The following is an 18,416-nucleotide window of genomic DNA, read 5'->3' on the forward strand; positions in this document are numbered from 1 at the left end:
TTGTAGAGAAATAGAAATTCTCATTGTAATATGGTCATGCCTTGCTTTTGTCTTTCAGTGAGGATGAAATGGAGGAAACAAATGGAACTAACCCTGTTGATATTGAAGTTGAACAAAACAAGGAGAGCAAAAAAGAGGTAGATTAGTTTTTTCCCCTAATACTGTACTGAAGGCTAATGAAAGTTTTCACCTGTTACTGTGAACTATTCTGTTGTGCCATGGAGGATCTGACAGTGCCCTGTTTTATTTGTGCTTATGCGTAGTTTTCACTCAGCACAGGAATAATAGTGACTCTCAATTCTGATTAGAGTAACTAGTACTCAAAATCCTCGATCCCATTTGAACTGAATGGCAAGACATTGAGTGACTTCAGCAGGGTCAGGATTTCACCTGAAGTGGCTAACAACAAAGGAGAAAGATTATGTGTGGTTGTGAGTGTTCCCTTCCCCCTTCCAAAGGGGCCTTGACCTGGAAGCTGACATTTTGCATATGGGCAACACAACAGGCCTGTTTCCCCCGAATCCTTGTTTGTAAATTGGGGAGGTAGCATGGGGGGGGCATTGACTATTAAAATTGTTGTGCTCAAATGTACGTGTTACCTTTGAAAATTTGGCCCATAGTGTTTTAACAGGAAGTTGGAGGGAGAAAATAGTTAACATGTTTTTAACTGTAATCCTGTAACAGGGGTTGGAACATACGCTAACTGCTACATGTCAGTTCTTTTGATGTTACCTGTTTTATTAAAATAGCTGTTAGGGGAATTAAGTGACCTAATGAAAGACTTCTTTTCCTCCCGAGTAGAAAAAGAACATTATAGTCAAGACACATCAGGTTGAAGTTAACTTAAGCTCTCAGTCCTTGCAGGCATTTTCTGTATAGCCTGCTCTTGAGCGCGTTGAAGTGACAACATTCCAATTGACTTCCATTGGAACAGGGCTGGGTGTGAACTGGAAAACTGACATTTACTTTTATGGAACGCTTTGTTCTTGTAACGTCCACAAGTCCCATGGTGTAGGAGCTTTGTGTGATTAGGTGCTGTGGGCCTGACTCACCAGTGGTGTAATAGGTGTAAGTCTGCTGAAGTCAGTAGAACTGCATTGACTGCTCTTGGCAATAGGTAGTCAGCCTGTCTCCTTCAGAAATAGCACGTACAAGGGCTGTGAGGTACTTCAGTCTGTACCGGGACAAAAGGAGGCACTGCAATATACAGCAGAACTCACCCTAGCTGCCTGGGGCCTTAGGATACAAAAGAAAGCTGTGATTGTGTAACTGTATCCATGTGGGCTGATCCCAGCACCCACACACATCTCCACTAAAGTAAATGTGGTTCTTTGCAGCTGCCGGTTGCACAATCCAAACCTTCAGAATGAGAAATGATGGTTAAGATTTAAGAAATATAATTTAAGATACAGAGAAACTCTATCACAGGGAATGGGTTTATTCATTTTACTTAAATTTGACTTGTATTGCATCTGCAAAGTTTGTGTTATTTTTCTAAACAAATGTGCCAGGGATGTACCTCAAACTAATGTTACAAGCTTTGGCACTCACGGGGTGGAAGGGAGGGAGAGGGGTCCTATAGTAACAACATAGTGTATAGAGAGGAAAGATGTGACTTTGAACTATCAAAGGTGGTGCATACATCAGTGTTAAAACTGGAAAATGTCTGGAAAATACCTTGACAGAGTTTTGGTTTTGTCCTCAATATTTTTAAACAGGGATTGGAAAGAGGTATTTATGGATTATGTTTAGCAAACCCTTTAATTGGGGCTGAGCAAGACAAAACACTATATCTTAATTTTGCATAACAGTTCATGTCACTTCTAAAGCAGTCTTGTATAAAGGATGAACTCTGATAATATACTTTACACTAGTTCCTGCATATCCTGTGCACATACTTACTGTTTTGTCTTTTAACTAGACAAAATTCCCCATTGTTGCAATAAAATCTTTTAAAAACCACCCTCCAATGTCGTAATCCCAGTACAGTTAGTGCAAAGCTGCATGCAAAAGGCATACATTTGGTAGTTTACTATGGCACTTAGTATAAATATACATCTTAAACTTGAGTTACCCAACTGATCATCTTATACACTGCTGGGGAGCCTTCTTATTATACCTTTTCATTTTCGGTTTAACTGTAAAACGATAGGTTTCAGAGTAACAGCCTTATTAGTCTGTATTCACAAAAAGAAAAGGAGTACTTGTGGCACCTTAGAGACTAACCAATTTATTTGAGCATAAGCTTTCGTGAGCTACAGCTCACTTCATCGGATGCATACTGTGGAAAGTGTAGAAGATCTTTTTATACACACAAAGCATGAAAAAATACCTCCTCCCACCCCACTCTCCTGCTGGTGATAGCTTATCTAAAGTGATCACTCTCTCCTTACAATGTGTATGTACGTATTTTTTTCATGCTTTGTGTGTTTAAAAAGATCTTCTACACTTTCCACAGTATGCATCCGATGAAGTGAGATGTAGCTCACGAAAGCTTATGCTCAAATAAATTGGTTAGTCTCTAAGGTGTCACAAGTACTCCTTTTCTTTTTGTAAAAAGATAGAGGCTTTCTCATAATCATAACTTCATACGTGAATAAGAGCTTCTTTCTTAACACCTCCCCTTTCCACTTTCTGTTTGTGAGGCTTCAGTATTGTCTGTTCATAAAAAATAAAAGGGATAATAAGCAGTTTTTTGAGTGATTTAAGATTTCAAACTGAAATTTTCTTTGAGAAACTCTGAATCTAAAAGAGAGCTTTTACCGATTCACTTTTTTTTTTCTACTCACCCATCTAAAACATTGGATTACTATAGGCTTCCTACAATCTGTAGATCTAGCTGTGCATGGTGGAAGTCAAAGTTCATTTGTATCTATATGCGTTCCAAAAGGAAACGGTCACAATTTTGGGGTTCAGGTCCTTTTTGTAGCAAAGTATTTTACATGGGATTGTATATCCTATTTATTTCTCACTCTCTAATTGAGATAATCTATGCCACCGCTCTCTTTTGCCCCCCCCCAACCCCCCCCCCCCCCAAAAAAAAAAAACCTCACCAAGCACATTCAGTCACTCTCTGTGTGTGCAAGCAGCCTTCTGAGGGCTTGTCACTGGAAAGTGACTGCCAGCTTCATTTTATTCTCCTGTACAATTTGCATAGCCTATGCAGCATTAATTAGGTTTGATATTGCAGTACTCGAGCCTGAGGGCTGATTGAGAGGAGAGTAGTCCAGAAGGGGGATATGTTTTTGTTCTTCATCATTGCATTTCTGTAGTAAGTTGGTCAGGTTTGTAATCTCAGTGAATCATCCCTCCACCCCATTCCCAAAACCCAAACAAAAAATATTTGTCAGCTCAGAGACCGAGTTCTCTGTATGACAACTTAGGCAATACGGGGATTTCTCTGGGCCATACAACTTGGAGAGGGGGTTGGAGGGCTCTCAAAAATGCTTGGTCTCAGTGTTTCCTTTTTCAGGAGGAGATGAGGAGCTTCCTTATTATACTTTCTTTCTTCAGTTTAACTGTTAAATGTTTGAGGCTTTCTCCTAATCATAACTTCATCACACGTAATTAATGAATAAGAGCTGCTGCTTCTTCGAGTGCTTGCTCATGTAGATTCCATTCTAGGTGTGCGCGCACCCACGTACGTGGTCATCAGAGTTTTTTGCCTTAGTGGTATCCGTAGGGTCAGCAGTGGTGTCCCCTTGAATGCCACGCTCATGTGTTGGTATATCAGTTCCTTCTCACCGCCCATGGTGTTTAGTTGGAGCGCCTTTTCTTGCATAGCAAGGGCTAGCAGTTTTGTTTCTACTGACTTCAGCCTTAGGGCCTTGTAAATAGTTTGTTTATAGTAGTTGTTAAGTGTAGTTAGACGTTAGAGTCCTAGCAGGGACTTTGCCTGAGGCGGGGCATGCCCCGGTCTCCTGGGTTTAAGCCCTGCGCAGACAGTAACAGGCCTATGCCTTTAAGTGACCCCCATAGTAGCTGCCTCAAGTGCTTGGGGGATCACTCGTGAAGGACAAGTGCCGCATTTGTGAAAACTTTCGGCCAGAAACTAAAAAAGAGTGGGATATTCATTTTGGGCTCTCCTCACAGAGTCTACCCTTCACCCGGCTTCCAAGCCATCCCATCAATACTCGCCTAGTGCCTTGGTATGCAGTTCACCCCTGGCACTGGGCTCCACCCATCACCACTTCCTGTCACCAGTGCCCGAAAAGAAAACTAGGATGGCTCCAGGCAAGAAAGACCAACTGGCCACTCCGGAGCTACGTGTGCGTGCCTCTCTGGTCAGGGCCCTTAGCCCCTTGAAACTTCCACCACAAACTCCCGGGAGCTGTATGGGACCCAACCTGCTGATGGCACAGATGCCTTCCCCAGTTCCCCAGGCGCCGAGAGAGCAGATGCCTCTGCCCATGGTGCTGACGCTGCAGGAAATAGCAAAGGCTCCCCATGAGGGCAAGCCAGCCCCTAAGAGCGCTCGGGGGGCAGTGGAGCACCGCCAATCCCCGAGACAAGACAGTGCTTTCCACCTCCCCACTGCAGATCCCCAGAGTCACAGCCCAGATCCTCTGGGGCTCTCCCTCTGTCACCGGCACCCACGTTTGAGGTCCCTGGTGTCTCAACATGAATAGCTTAGAGGAAGGCGCTGGTCTCCATATTACTGGCACCATTCGCCCTCCCACCGGTTGTCCTCTTGGCACAGATCTTGGTCACCTGCCCCATGGGAGAGCTCCTCGTCATGTCTCCAGTCCTTCCAGCACTGGTCCCCTTAATACCAGCACCAATCTTCTCGCTCTGGGCATTGGTCTCCGGCGGCAACAGCTGGCAGGCAGACTCCAGACATCAACGGCCCCACTGTGGTCACTGGAAGGGGATTCCTCTGGCATGGAAGGGCAGTTCAGGCCCTCACACAGACTTCAGTGGCACGATTGGGCAACCTGAGGCTGTGTCAACATGGACACCGCCGCCTTGGCAGCACAGCCAGTGGCCAGCACAGTGGCCTTATTGGGGCACGCCAGTCAAGGCAATGCCCCCTTTGCACCGCTCATCTGCTGCCCGCCTTGGAGCAACAGTTGTCACCAACAACACCGGGCTCGGTGCATGAACTGTGCTTGGAGTTCAAGGCAGAGGAGACTGCACCCATCCCTAAACCTTCTTCCCCTGCAGTGGACAATTCTCCGGGCCCCTCCCAGCGGTACAGTCGTTGTCTTCGTCCCCGGATGAGACGGTCGCGGGGAACCCTTGTGGGCCAGCTCACCAGACTATTTTAAAGAAAACCAGGCCCTGCTTCAATGGGTGGCCGAGAACTTGGGCCTAAAGGTGAGGGAGATGACTGAGCAGGCAGATATCTTGTTCAGCATCCTCTCAGCCTCTACTCCTGCCCGTGTCGCACTACCAGTGCATGATGGAGTCCTCAAAATTGCCAAGGCCCTCTGGCAAACCCCCATTGTCCATCCCTCCCATTTCCAAAATGGCCGAAAAGAAGTACTTTGTCCCGGCCAAAGGGTTTGAGTATCTTTGTACTCGCCCTCACCTGGGCTCACTGGTTGTCTCTGCAGCCAATGAAAAAGACAAGCAGGGGCACACCCAGCTCAACTCCCAGAACAAAGGGGCCAAAAGACTGGATTTGTTTGGGAGGAAAAATTATTCAACTGCCAGCCTACAATTCCTGGGTGGCGAACCATCAGGCCCTCCTAGGCAGATACAATTTTTACTTATTGGACTCCCTCAATAAGTTCAAGGAGTCCCTCCCACAGAGTTTGCCCAAGAATACAGCACCCTGGTGGAGGAGGGCACCATGATGGCTAGGTGCTCCCTCCAAATGGAGTGGGATGTGGTGTGTTTTTGAGCAGACAGATGCGAGGCTGCATGGGTTAAAGGACACTCTGGCCACCCTTTGCTTTCTGGACATGCATACGCCGCAGGCTGCATGGAAGCAGTTCCGGCCACCCCCGCTGCCAAGACCTTGGGATCTGCAAATAGAAGGGATAGGGACATTCGTTTTGTAACCACCGCTGCCCTTCCTCCTCCCACTCACCTGCACAGCCCGGCCCAGCAAAGCCTCCTGAGGGCCAGAAGCACTCATTTTGAGGGTGCCCTTGAGAGCAACATCTGAGTCAACTCCAGGATCCACTCTATTCTTTCCTCGACTGTTTTTCATCCCTACTGTTTGGCCTTGTCATGGGTCATCTCGGACCGCTGAGTGCTGGACATAGTGTCCAGCTACACCCTGAAGTTTTCGGCTACCCCTCCCTCCCACCCCTCTCTTTCCCGTCCCTCTTCAGGGACCCTTCTCATGAGCAGCTCTTCATTCAAGAGTTGAGAACCTCCTGAACCTAGGGTGGTGGAGGAGGTCCCTCAGGACATGTGAATAAAGAGTTCTACTCCTGTTATTTCCTAATCCAAAAGCAAAAGGGGGCCTCAGACCCATTCTGGATCTGCGATGCCTCAACAAGTCTCTCAAGAAGTTGAAGTTTCGCATGGTCTCCCTGGCCTCCATCATCCCCTCCCCGGATCCAGGAGACTGTACGCCGCTCTCAACTTGAAGGACACATATTTCCATATTCCAAGATCATAGACATTTCCTCCATTTCATAGTGGGTGGACACCATTTCCAATTCACAGCGCTGCCCTTTGGTCTCTCATTGGCCCCAATGGTCTTCACAAAATGTATGGCGCCAGTGGCCACTTACCTGAGATATCGAGGGGTCCAGGTCTTCCTGTATCTCAACAATTGGCTCATCACGGGCAGGTCTCAGGAACAAGTGCAGAGAAGCCTCGTTCTGGTGCATTCCATCTGCTGCGACCTCGGTCTGCTGGCAAATGAGAAAAAATCCACCTTAAGGCCAGTTCAACAAATAGAGTTCATTGGGACACTTCTCGACTCCACGCGAGCCAGAGCCTTCCTTCCGGAGGTGCGTTTTCAGGTCATGTCGGACCTGATCTCCCATGTGAAGAACCACCCGCTCACCATGGCTCACACCTGCTGCGGTTGTTGGGCCACATGGCCGCCTGTACATACATGGTCAGTCATGACCTAGAGCAGGTAGTCAGGGTGCTGGATCACATCTTATCGTCCCTAGATTGGTGGATGAACCCCGGGTTGGTGTTGCAGGGAGTTCCCTTTGCGGCCCTGTCTCTATCGCTGACCCTGGTCTCCGATGCATTCGGACCTGGGTTAGGGAGCCCACCAGGGCGAGCTCAGCATGCAGGCCACTGGCTGCAAGATGATCTGGCCCTCCATATCAACATCAGGGAGCTCAAAGCGGTTTGCCTGGCCTTCCAGGCTTTCTTGCCCCACCTGAGGGGCAAGGTGGTTCAGGTCCTCATGGACGAAACCACTGCAGAACCAAGTCATCGGCCTTTGCCAAAAAGCTCTCCGCCTTTGGGATTTTTGTGTGCAGCAGGCCATTCATCTGGTAGCCATGTATTTGCCTGGGACCAGGAACATGTTTGCAGATTGCTTCAACAGGACCTTCTCGTCTCGCCACGAGTGGTCACTCCATCCAGAGCATTCAGTATTCTCTTCCAAAAGTGAGGGACTCACCAGATGGACTCGTTCGCGTTCTGGTAGAACAGGAAATGCCAGGTGTTCACTCCGGGAGATGGACAGGGGTTTCCTGTCAGACACTTTCCTGCTCCGTGGTTGGAGACCCTGATGTACACCTTCCTGCCAGTGCCATTGATCGACAGAGTCCTCCTGAAGGTCAGACCAGACAGGACGAAGGTCATCCTGATAGCCCGTGAGTGGCCTCGCCAGCACTGGTTCAGCATGCTGCTGGACCTTTCGGTAGCCACCTTGCTGCGGCTGTGTCTCTGGCCAGACCTGCTGTCCCAGAACCATGGCAGTCTTTTGAAACCAAACCTGGCGGTGTTGCACTTTACAGCATGGGGCAAGGGTGGGCAAACTTTTTGGCCTGAGGGCCACATCCGTGTTGAGAAACTGTATGGAGGTCCGGGTAGGGAAGGCTGTGCCTCCCCAAACAGCCTGGCCCCCGCCCCCTATCTGCTCCCTCCCAGGACCCCCGCCCTGACAGGCCCCCCTGGGACTCCCCACGCCTATCCAACGCCCCCTGTTTCCCCGTCCCACTCACCCTCCTGTCCCCTTACCATGCTGCTCAGAGGAGCAGGAGTTCTCAGCCCCCGCTGCCCGGCCAGAGCAGGCACACCACCCACACTGCCTGGCAGGAGAGGCGGGCCAGAGTGCTGGCGCCACGCTGAGGCTGCAAGGGGAGGGGCTGGGCAGGACAGGCCCGCGGGCGGAAGTGGCCCGCAGGCCGTAATTTTCCCACCTGTGGCATGGGGCGATGCTGGCTTCGCAGAGCAGTGCTGCACGCTGCAAGACTGTGAACTCCAAGCCCACCTTCTTGGACACTGCTTGTGAGTCACCTAGAATGGAATCGACGTGAGCAAGCACTGGAAGAAGAAAAAGCGGTTACCTACCTTTCATAACCGTTGTTCTTCGAGATGTGTTGCTCATGTCCATTCCATTACCCCCGCCCTCCTGCTCCTCTGTTGGAGTTGCCGGCAAGAATGACCTGAGAGAGCATAGGCCCAGCGGCACTGATATACTGACGCATGAGCGCAGCACTGAAGGGGCACCACTGCAGCCTACAGATACCGCTAAGGCAAAAATCACCGGCGACCACGTATGTGGGCGCGCACACACCTAGAATGGAATGAACATGAGCCCCACATCTCGAAGAACAACAGTTACGAAACTGTAACCATTTTTTCTTAACTCCTCTTCTTTCCTGGAGTCAGAAAGCAAAGAAAATAAGACATCAACTAAGTGGTATGAGATAGCTTTACTTTTTTTTAATTTAAATCCTCAGCCTTGGTACAGAGACCTTGTCTTCTATCTATGAACACTTGTGTATATCTGTGATACTATATAAGCCCTGGAGATCCCCATATTGACATCCAGATTCTTTTCTGTGGGTTTTTAAACTGATTGATTGAATTCTACAAAGGTATACCTAGGGCCAGCAAAGCAACTTTTCCAAGATAGGTTAGATATTTAAATTCTCAATGCCTGCACGATATACTAAGGGTCTCAATGTGCTTGGAGCTGTCAAAAGCTATTGTCCATAATAGAGAGCAGCTGCATATTCTGTGAACTCAGTAGAATAACAATCTGAAGTTACTTACACTTACAGAGGAATAAACATTTGATGTTCAGCCTCATGGGAGATTCACATTGCTGATGCTGCATGTTGTCATCCTGTAGCTTGAGTCCATTGTACTAGATTTATGCACAGGCCTGTGAATTTCCATGTGTAGATGAAATACTCACCAATCTGAAACCTCTAATCCACTTCAAACTATTTTCCTGACTTCGTTATCAAAGCTCTCACTTCTAAAGCTGAATGCAAAACTTGCCTCACTGGTCCATCATTAAATCTGTCTGGCTATTGTAGTGTGTTTCTGCTGTTCTCCTACTCCCCCGGTGCACGGAGATCTGTGTAGGCAGATTCCCTAAACAGAATAGCTTCTTGCTCCTGGGCTGGCTTAGACACTTAGGGCCTGATGGATTTGGATCCTCATTCGGTGAGCCTTCATGCATATGTGTGTTCAGTGTTTAAAGATTTCTAATTAGCAAATGGACGCTGCACAGCGTGAAGAAACTTTCTTCCTGATTTGCAGTTATAAGGTGTCACTAACCAGACTCGTATCCAGTATTTTAACTTGCAGATGAGCACATACAGGAATGCAATTTTGGATCCTCTCCTGTCTCATTTCATTTCTTTTCTTTTCTTTTTTTTCTTTAAAGTTCTTGGCACTATTCCAGCCTCTATACAACAACTTTAATCTTAGGATGGAGGATTTTTTTTGGTGTGCAAGTTAACATGTGATCTTTTTTGGAGGTGATATTAAAGAGATTCAAATGTGCTTTTTGATGGGAGTGTGAGGGGTAATAAAATGATTTTTCCATGTAATAAACTGCTGAAACGGTTAGAAAAATTAGTGGTTTGCCAGAAGATATCTCTGATTATAGACAGAGGTGGGGAAATATTTATAGCTTTTTTGGTCAAAATAGATCAGCTTGGTATCTAATTCTTTGTAGAATGTGAGGTTAATATGTGTGAAATATATCCCCTTCCCTATGCTACCATCCTACTCTCTCCTCTCCCTCCTTCCTGGAAAAGAGATCTTTCTAGTTTGAATTCCTCAAACAGGTAAAACTCTGTATCTTGTTTGTTAGCACTGTACTAAAATAAGGTGGGTAAAAATTCCTTAAAAATTATTGTTCTTAAGAATTACTTTGCAGTCACCTCAACCCTCATGTTCAATCTTGGATTGGGTTGCATTTGTTTTTTCCTTGTGTCTGGCACAACTCTTACGTTGTGTTCACCCACCCTCACCCCATCAAATTGAATTTCCTTTTGGGAATGAATTAAACTAACCCATTGAGGCCTGGCCATGACATTTAACTGATGATTAGGCACTTGTACCAGAAATGGAAGCCAACTAAAAAAGCAACAGAAATATCTGTATCTGGAAAGACACTATTGTCGTGTAGAAAAGATTGATGTGGTATCATTTATTTGTGATCACAGTGCCCCATAGCATGATGTTGTCACACAAAGGATTTAATTCCTGTTACTTTGCAACTTACTGTGTTCCACCAGAACGGAAGGATGAGATGTAATTTTCAAAGGCAGGTCTGTAACTAAAGAGCCTAAACCCCGTCGACTTCAGTCTCCTTGAGAGTCCGTCTTTCTTTTGAGAACAGAGGTTGTGTAAAATGTCTGCTTCCCAGGTGCCGCCACCTGAGACGATGCCTCCGGTGAAGAAGGAGAAGCACAGTACACAGGCTAAAAACAGGGCGAAGAGGAAACCTCCCAAAGGAATGTTCCTTTCTCAAGAGGACGTGGAGGCAGTTTCTGCCAATGCCACTGCTGCTACCACTGTGCTCAGACAACTGGACATGGAATTGGTCTCAATCAAGCGACAGGTAGGAACCACTCCAAAGACAGCTCAGGAGTAGATTTGTCCTCTGATATTTTAAAGGTGCTGCTGTTGGTCACCACGTGGGTTGTTACGGGGGATTTATAGCGTGGCTGTGATGGCTTACAACAGGATGTGGCTTAATTAACAAGCTGCCAGCCTACCTAAGTGAATTAGCCCAGGACTGTTTAAATCTAGTTTTGTAGTTACAAAGCAGCAAGAAATAGTTCATTGTGATCCAAAGAGTTTGTCAGCCCTCTGTCTGCCTTTTAACCTGGTGTTGCTCGTATTTTTGAACTTGAATTTTGCTTTGGGTGGTGTATCTTCCAGCAGTAACTGCTTTGCATCTACCGTATTTAGCTTTCTTCACGTTTTTCTCATGTCACCTTTGGAATAGCCAGAGCCGCTCTCCACTTCTGGCTATAGATCTCTTCTGTGGCATCTCCTACAGCCCTAACGCATCTCTTCAGTGTCCTCCATCGTGTTTCCCCCCCATGCTGGCAAACATGATGGAGCTGAACTCTGCATTGGGTGCAAACACAGTTCTTCACTCTGTGTCTGTGGAGCTTGTGCGACAGGGGAGAGGGTGGCGGTTTTGTTTAGTTTTTTAATTGGACCTTCACCTTTTGGAAGTTTTGGCATCAGCTCAAAATGCGAAGCTGAGATTCTGCTGTGGTTTGACATGTGCTTTCTGCAGGCAGGTGCTGGGCAAGTTTCCCCACGTATTTCTGCACCGCCAGTAGATCAGTCTTAAACTGATTAATGGTAAATGTTCTCTGTACATCTAAAAGCCAAGACAGAAGTGCTAATGAATCGTTTTCTGGGTTTAGTCCTTTTGCCTATGTCCTAGATCTGAACACTCCCTTGACTTCAGAATTTAGAGCTGGTTCAGGTCCATTTCAAACTACTGTAGTCATTTTTAGCTTTGAATTACTATTGTGTGTGTTATTGTTTTAAGGTAGTACCGAGGGCCAACAGAGGATGGGGTCCCCTTATGCTGGGCACTGTACAAACATAGAATAAGAAACAGACCCTGCTCCAAAGAGCTTACAGTATAAATAGATTTAATAATCGCCCCAGATGTTTCTTGTACTTGGGGTAGAGATGAATCTTCTTTCATAAAAAGAGGATTCAGGGAGAGCTGCAAAGTCAAGCTGGTAGGGTGTTCACAAGGGTGGCTGGGACAGGGCTTGTTGAATCATTTTTATCCTTGCTGAAAGTCACTGCTTCTTTTTTCTCCCCCCCCTCCCCCCCGGCCCAGATTCAAAATATCAAGCAGACAAATAGCGCTCTCAAAGAAAAACTTGAAGGTGGAATAGAACAATACAGACTTCCAGAGGTATGCCAGTTCACACACTGCTATGTATGCATCTCTTCTGCATTTCCTAATATCAAGTCCTAATTCTTGCTTAAATGTCATAGCTGGCACTATGTAGATACAATCATTCTATCTACTGCCAGCTAACCTAGAGACCAATCTAATGGTAATCGGCCTTTGCGAGAGGGGAGGGTGGAAGAGGGTACCAGCAGGCAACTTTCAATCTGGCTGGTTGTAAAACTTGTTTCAAATATAAACATTCAGATTGCTGGTAATACTTCGCAGTCACCATATTCGTCCGAGTGTTGTCATAACACCCTTCTGAGAGCGGTAATTATTAGCCCATCCCATAGAATGGGGGACTGGCCAGAGAAGTTAATGGCCTGACTGACAGAACTGCTGAGCACCCACAATTTCCATCAGAGTTAATGGGAGATCTCGGTACTTGGCACCTCTAATAATCAGGCTATAAGAAACTTGACTGAGATCACAGAGGGAGTTGGTGGGCAACGCCAATAAATAGAAAGAGGAACTCCCTCTAATTCCTAGTCCTGTACTCAGAGCATGGACGAAGCCCCACACTTCTGTGTCGTGTTAACAGTTAACTATGGAATCAATTTGTTTGTCAGTTAACAATAAGGAATAATACAATATTTTAATAGGAAGAAAAATACCCTATTGGAAGGATCTAGAATTAGTTCACTGCTGCATTCAGACAAGAAATTACAAACTCAGATATGAGTGAAAGTCCATTGCTTAAGGAAATGAATTACTTTGTTTATGATACCTAGGTCGTTCAGAAATTTAATGCACGTTGGACCACAGATGAGCAGCTTCTTGCTGTGCAAGGTATGGAACTATAAACCTTTCCTACTTCAGCAGGTGATGTACAGTTGAACCCTACTGCACATCAAGCTGGGATTTCTCCTTCAGTGGCTAATGGAAAATCTTGACATTACTGTATATTGTTGCCAAAGAAAGAGGGGTTAATACTCCTTCCCTTTTATGACGCATGGCATGCAGTGTTCATTTGGGCAAACTGATCACTCACCTGCTTCTAGACAGTGACACTCTTAGTGCAGTCACTGCCAGGTTGCTTATACATGTAACTTACAGGTAGAGTTGGTGAGTTTAGCACTTCTGGTTTGGCTCATCCTACATGACTCCTTTTTTATATACAACTCTGTCTCTCTCTGTCTCCGCTCCCAACTCTTCTATCATCCGTCTCTTTCTCCCATTCCCAACTTTGTACCATCTTTCATGGTGGTGTAACCAGAGATGGGCCCAAACCTTGGGGAAATTCAGCATTGGATCCTTGCAGTGTGGCTCATGCCCATCTCTAGTTGCTGTCACTGCTTATATAATTCTTCTACTTCCATTTTCAGCAATCCGGAAGTATGGTAGAGATTTCCAGGCAATCTCTGATGTGATTGGAAATAAATCCGTGGTGCAAGTGAAACATTTTTTTGTAAGTTACCGGCGTCGTTTCAACATAGATGAAGTTCTACAGGAGTGGGAAGCAGAACATGGCAAAGAGGAGACAAATGGACCTAGTAACCAAAAGCCCGTAAAATCGCCTGACAATTCCACTAAAATGTCAGAAGAGGAAAATGAGGTAAATCTGTGACTAAAGCGTTTGGGACTGTAAAATGCTGGTTGCTTTTAGGTTCAAATACATAAATGAAGTCCAAACTGTTAACAGCCATTTTTCACAGCTTTCAACCAACTTATTTTCTTGTGTGTTTATATATACGAAATAAAGTATTTGAGCAAATTTCTCCTGTGTATGCAGTTCCCAGTGACAATATTGGGAATTCCAGGTGTAACTTAAGGTGATAAGAGACCTCCTGATTTGCAGGCTCTGGCAATATCTGTGACTGTCACTGGCTCTCACCCTCATTTATTTCTGTAGCTCAGTTGGATGCTTTAGCTGGACTTAAATTCCTCAACTCTTAGTCTAGGGTTTGGTTTTTTGGACTCGGGTGTAAATTTCTAAGACGGAAACCTTACGTGTGTGTGTGTGTGTGTGTATGTGTATGCCCAAAGGGCTATATAAATAACAAGGTGGGATTGTGAAAACAGCTTGTTTTGGGCTCAATCCCAGAGTTGCTCCATGAGCGAGACTCCTGGTGACTTCATGGGGTTTCTGAGTAGACGGGTGCAATGGGACTGTTCCATCTGTCTCTTTCTTGATAATATTTCTCCACAGACTGTGCCTTTAAAGATAACCCAGGCTCTTTACAGTTCTTAAATATGATATTTTATTTACAAGATTTAATATAAATGATAGTTGTGCAATAGGAAAACCAAAACATGAACTGAACTTTGGGCTGTCTTTGACCTAGTCCTAATTCATACTAGAGAACTTTATCCAGTAGTAAATTCTACCCTTCGGCTTGGTCTACACTTAAAACTTAAATTGACTTAGCTACACAGCTCAGATGTGTGAAACTCCACACTCTTGAGCACTGTTGCTATGCCAACCTAGCCCCTGCTGTAGACACAGTTAAGTCCGTGGAAGAATGTTTCCATCAATTAGCTACCATCACTTGGGGAGGTGGAGTTCCTTCAGCGATGGAAAAACCCCTTCTGCTGTCGGGTGTCTATGCTATGGGGTTACGGCGGCATAGCCGTGGCACCATAGCTATGCCACTATAGTGCTTGTGGTGTAGACATGGCTTGAGATGCTTGTGCACGTGACCTATGGCAGAATTTGGCTCCTACTGAACTAAAGGTTTCTGTCACCATCCTTGCTTGTGGTGTTTCTCAGCTGTTCTTACCATGCTTGGTTAGCTCATGCAGCACGAGCCGTTAACTTTAGGTACACAATGAACACCACTTCATTGCTGCATGAGTCCTACTGATATTTCAGGCCACTCTTAAAGGTGTCCTTGAGTGCATTAATTAAAGTCCCTACATAAAAATATCCAGAGCTTGGCAAAGACCCTTTCTGTAGGAAGGTGAATAATTAAACACACACACACACACACACAACTTCTGTTGTGCCTTTGTTCCAGCTCTATAATGTATTTCAAATATGTAGCCAGGAACAAGTTACCTGTTTGATGCCAGGTGTCTGTACCCATCATGGATAAGGAGCTACTGTGTATTAGTCAGTGTTACTGATTGTTGAAAACACCCCCCTCACCCTCCCCAATTCCTTAGGCCCTAAGGCTTAGGAGTTATCCTGGCTTCAGATTAACCCTTGTTCCTAAATTAACTTTTTAAAAGGTGGATTCTCCCTTCAGACTGGAAGGGAATGGGTGGATACAGAAGGAGGTATTTACAGTGTGTAGCAACAGCTAAAAGCTTGGGGTCCGTTCCAGGAGGCACAAGGGCTCTGGAAGGCCAGCCTGGAGTTGGTGGCTAGTACAGAGCAGGGTTGGATGGAGTGAGAGGAGGGGGGAGAGGCTAAGTGGCAGGAGAGTAGGGATGTGAAAGCCAAGTGGAGCAGCTGCTGAGGAGGTAGGAGGGTTGGGTGGAGTAGGATACATTACACTTTTCTCCATTGAGAAGGTGGGAGTATTGTGCAGAGGTAGCTTGGAGCAGAGAGAGGATGGGTTGGGTACATCAGTAGAGGCAGGAAGATGTGACTGGAAAGTGGATCCTGAGAGTAGCAGCAGGGCCCCTTTAAGCCAAGGGAGGAAGAGAGGAGGCAGAACTGAGAGGAACGACTGCCATAAAGAGTTGAATTATTATTTACTTGCAGCTCAGTAAAGTAGTGCCAAGGATCCAGGGTCAGGCATTCCTAGGCACTGCACAGGCCAGTGACCAGGAAGAACTTGGCAGTCTAGGTGACACAGGATGTGATAGGAGGTTACAATGGACAAACTGGCTGGAGGGGTGGCAGGGTAAGGTAACAAAATAAACAGTTGAATACCGGTCTTGGTTAATCAATGTCAGATGGGTTGTTGTGCTGATGAAGCCTTTTCTGTAGAAGAGGTTCTGGCATGCTACTCAAGTGGTGCTTCAGAACCAAGAGGTTTAAAACATGCCTGTCTCCTTTTGATTTAACATTTAATGCACAATGATGTGCCAGTACTAGTAACTGGCCACAAACCAAGAACAAATTAGTTAGGGTCATGCATCATATTTTCTAAAATAAAAGGCATGTGATAAAGGCATACATAAACCATGTGCCAACCTAAGATTCCACTCTCTTCCTGCTTGTTTGTTGGGTATGTCTTGCTGGAAGGAGGCAGAAGAGTTGACCTTATGGAGGGAGTTTTGAAAATAGACCAGTCCTTGCTTTTTGCCCTGCCTGCCAGTACAAGAGTGTGGGATGCAATGTTGTTGTTCCGTGAAATTAATGGCCCAAAATCTACCTGAACAATTGCTACTTCACGGAGCAGGTAGTCAACATATGCTGTTCGTTGCCTTCAGAGGAAACTAAATCCAGCCCTGGAGCTGAACTTCCAAAAGAGCCGGATCAGTTTGCCCATATTTTGTATAGTTTTATGAGCTAAGAGAGGTTAGTTCTGTATAGGGCAGGAAGGAGATTGTGCCCTCCCTCCTGTATAGCAGTGCACCATTGGGGCAGACCCAGTCCTGGGGTTCTCAGCACTTTGCCTCTGTGGCTCTGCTGGTCTGTTCTGCAGGATTAGTCTGATAGTGCATACAAGAATGCTAGCTGGCCTGGCACAGGACCCCATTGATCTCCTCCACTCTCTACTTCAGCCATACCCTCATCTGTGGCTTTTCTCTGCCCCTGCCCAGTAAGTGCACCCAAAACCCCTATCCAAGTTCTGGTTCTTCAACTGATTGTTCCTATGTGTAGTGCCCATCAGGTCGCACATGCTCCTAGGAGCAGAGATTTTTCCCTGGCTCTGTCAGTGTGGTCCACACATATGCCCCTGCTCGCCTCATGTTCTCACTAAGGGAATAGAGAGGGCTGGTGGACTACTATCATCTCAGTTCCTTCTTACTGCTCGTTGCCTAGGATGTGCAAGTGTCAAACAATGCATAGAAAGGGTGCCCTAGGTTAAGAGTCTCTCACTTCCCAACCATTGCCACCTTTGAAACTGGTGTTTTAATGGAAACTTTGACAGCCATGCATCAGCTGTTCCTGCAGATCTACACAAACACACTGTGGGGTGGGGGGTGGTTTTGTTTTGTTTGTTTCCTTTCCCCCTTCCTTTGGAGACCAACTTTCCCACTCCCTATTTACTGGGACAGAAATCATGACAGACTGAAGGTACTAGAAGTCATTTCCTTGAGTACACGATCCAGTTCTCTTCCCTCCCCTCCCCCATCCCCTTCTCTTTCAGGGATCCCTCGCAAGACCATTCTTCAGCAGGAGGCAGAGTTGCTCCTTCAACTGGGGGTGCTAGAACTAGTATCTCCCAACAGCATGGGGAAAGGAGTTCTACTTGAGGTACTGTCTCATCCCCAAGAAGACAGGGTGATGAAGACCCATTCTGGACACTAAGGAACTAAACAAGTTCGTCCATCACCTAAAGTTCAGAATGGTGTTATCAGACAATGTGGCAGCAGTCTCCTACGTCAACAAGCAGGGAGGAGCGTGCTCCTCCCAGCTTTGTGTGGAGGCCGTTGCCCTTTGGAACTGGTGCATTCCCAGGTGGATTATCTTGGCCACTGCACACCTGGCAGAGATCCACAATCTCTAGCGGATTCTCTGAGCGGACATTTCTCCACAGAACACAAGTGGAAGCTGCTGCGCTCCCCTGTCTGGGAGGGGTTTTCAGTGTGGGGTGTCGCATCCACAAATCTCTGCATCCCATGTGAACAAGGCCAAAGACTTGTGCTTCAGAGGGAGTTGTAGCACAGGCTGTCTAGGTGATGCAATAGTCAGGCCCCTGAGATCGACCCACACAAATTTCTCTCTTAACTCAGGTGTTGAAGACGATCAGACAAGACAAGGTGCAAGCCATCCTCCTAGCATTGGGTTGGGCCTGATAGTTCCGGTACCCTCCATGCTTTTCAGCTGTCCATCCAGTCTCCTCTCTGTCTTCCCCTGATGTGTCAACTATTAAGCCAGGATGAAGGACAGACTTGCCACCCCAACCCAGCCATGTTTCACCTGAAGGCATGGTATTTGGTTGGATGTCACAGTTAGAAAAGGCCTGTTTGGCTGACATCCATGCTGTCCTGTGCAGCAGTGGATAGGATACTACCAGGAAAGGTTACAAAG

The 18,416-nt window shown here is 46.3% G+C and overlaps 1 protein-coding gene across 3 annotated transcripts in view; it reads left to right on the plus strand.

Annotated features, from left to right (window-relative positions):
• The window catches only part of RCOR1 (REST corepressor 1), a 127,033-nt gene that overhangs the window by 99,977 nt on the left and 8,640 nt on the right, over window positions 1-18,416 (plus strand). For all 3 annotated transcript variants that reach the window (XM_078853389.1, XM_073349705.2, XM_078853390.1), the window contains 5 exons: window positions 59-137; window positions 10,760-10,954; window positions 12,209-12,286; window positions 13,057-13,114; window positions 13,651-13,880. In XM_078853389.1, coding sequence (XP_078709515.1) covers window positions 59-137; window positions 10,760-10,954; window positions 12,209-12,286; window positions 13,057-13,114; window positions 13,651-13,880 — 640 coding nt within the window. The remainder of the gene's footprint in view (window positions 1-58; window positions 138-10,759; window positions 10,955-12,208; window positions 12,287-13,056; window positions 13,115-13,650; window positions 13,881-18,416) is intronic.

Source organism: Lepidochelys kempii, chromosome 6 (assembly GCF_965140285.1).
Source record: "Lepidochelys kempii isolate rLepKem1 chromosome 6, rLepKem1.hap1, whole genome shotgun sequence".
NCBI classification, from domain to species: Eukaryota; Metazoa; Chordata; order Testudines; family Cheloniidae; genus Lepidochelys; species Lepidochelys kempii.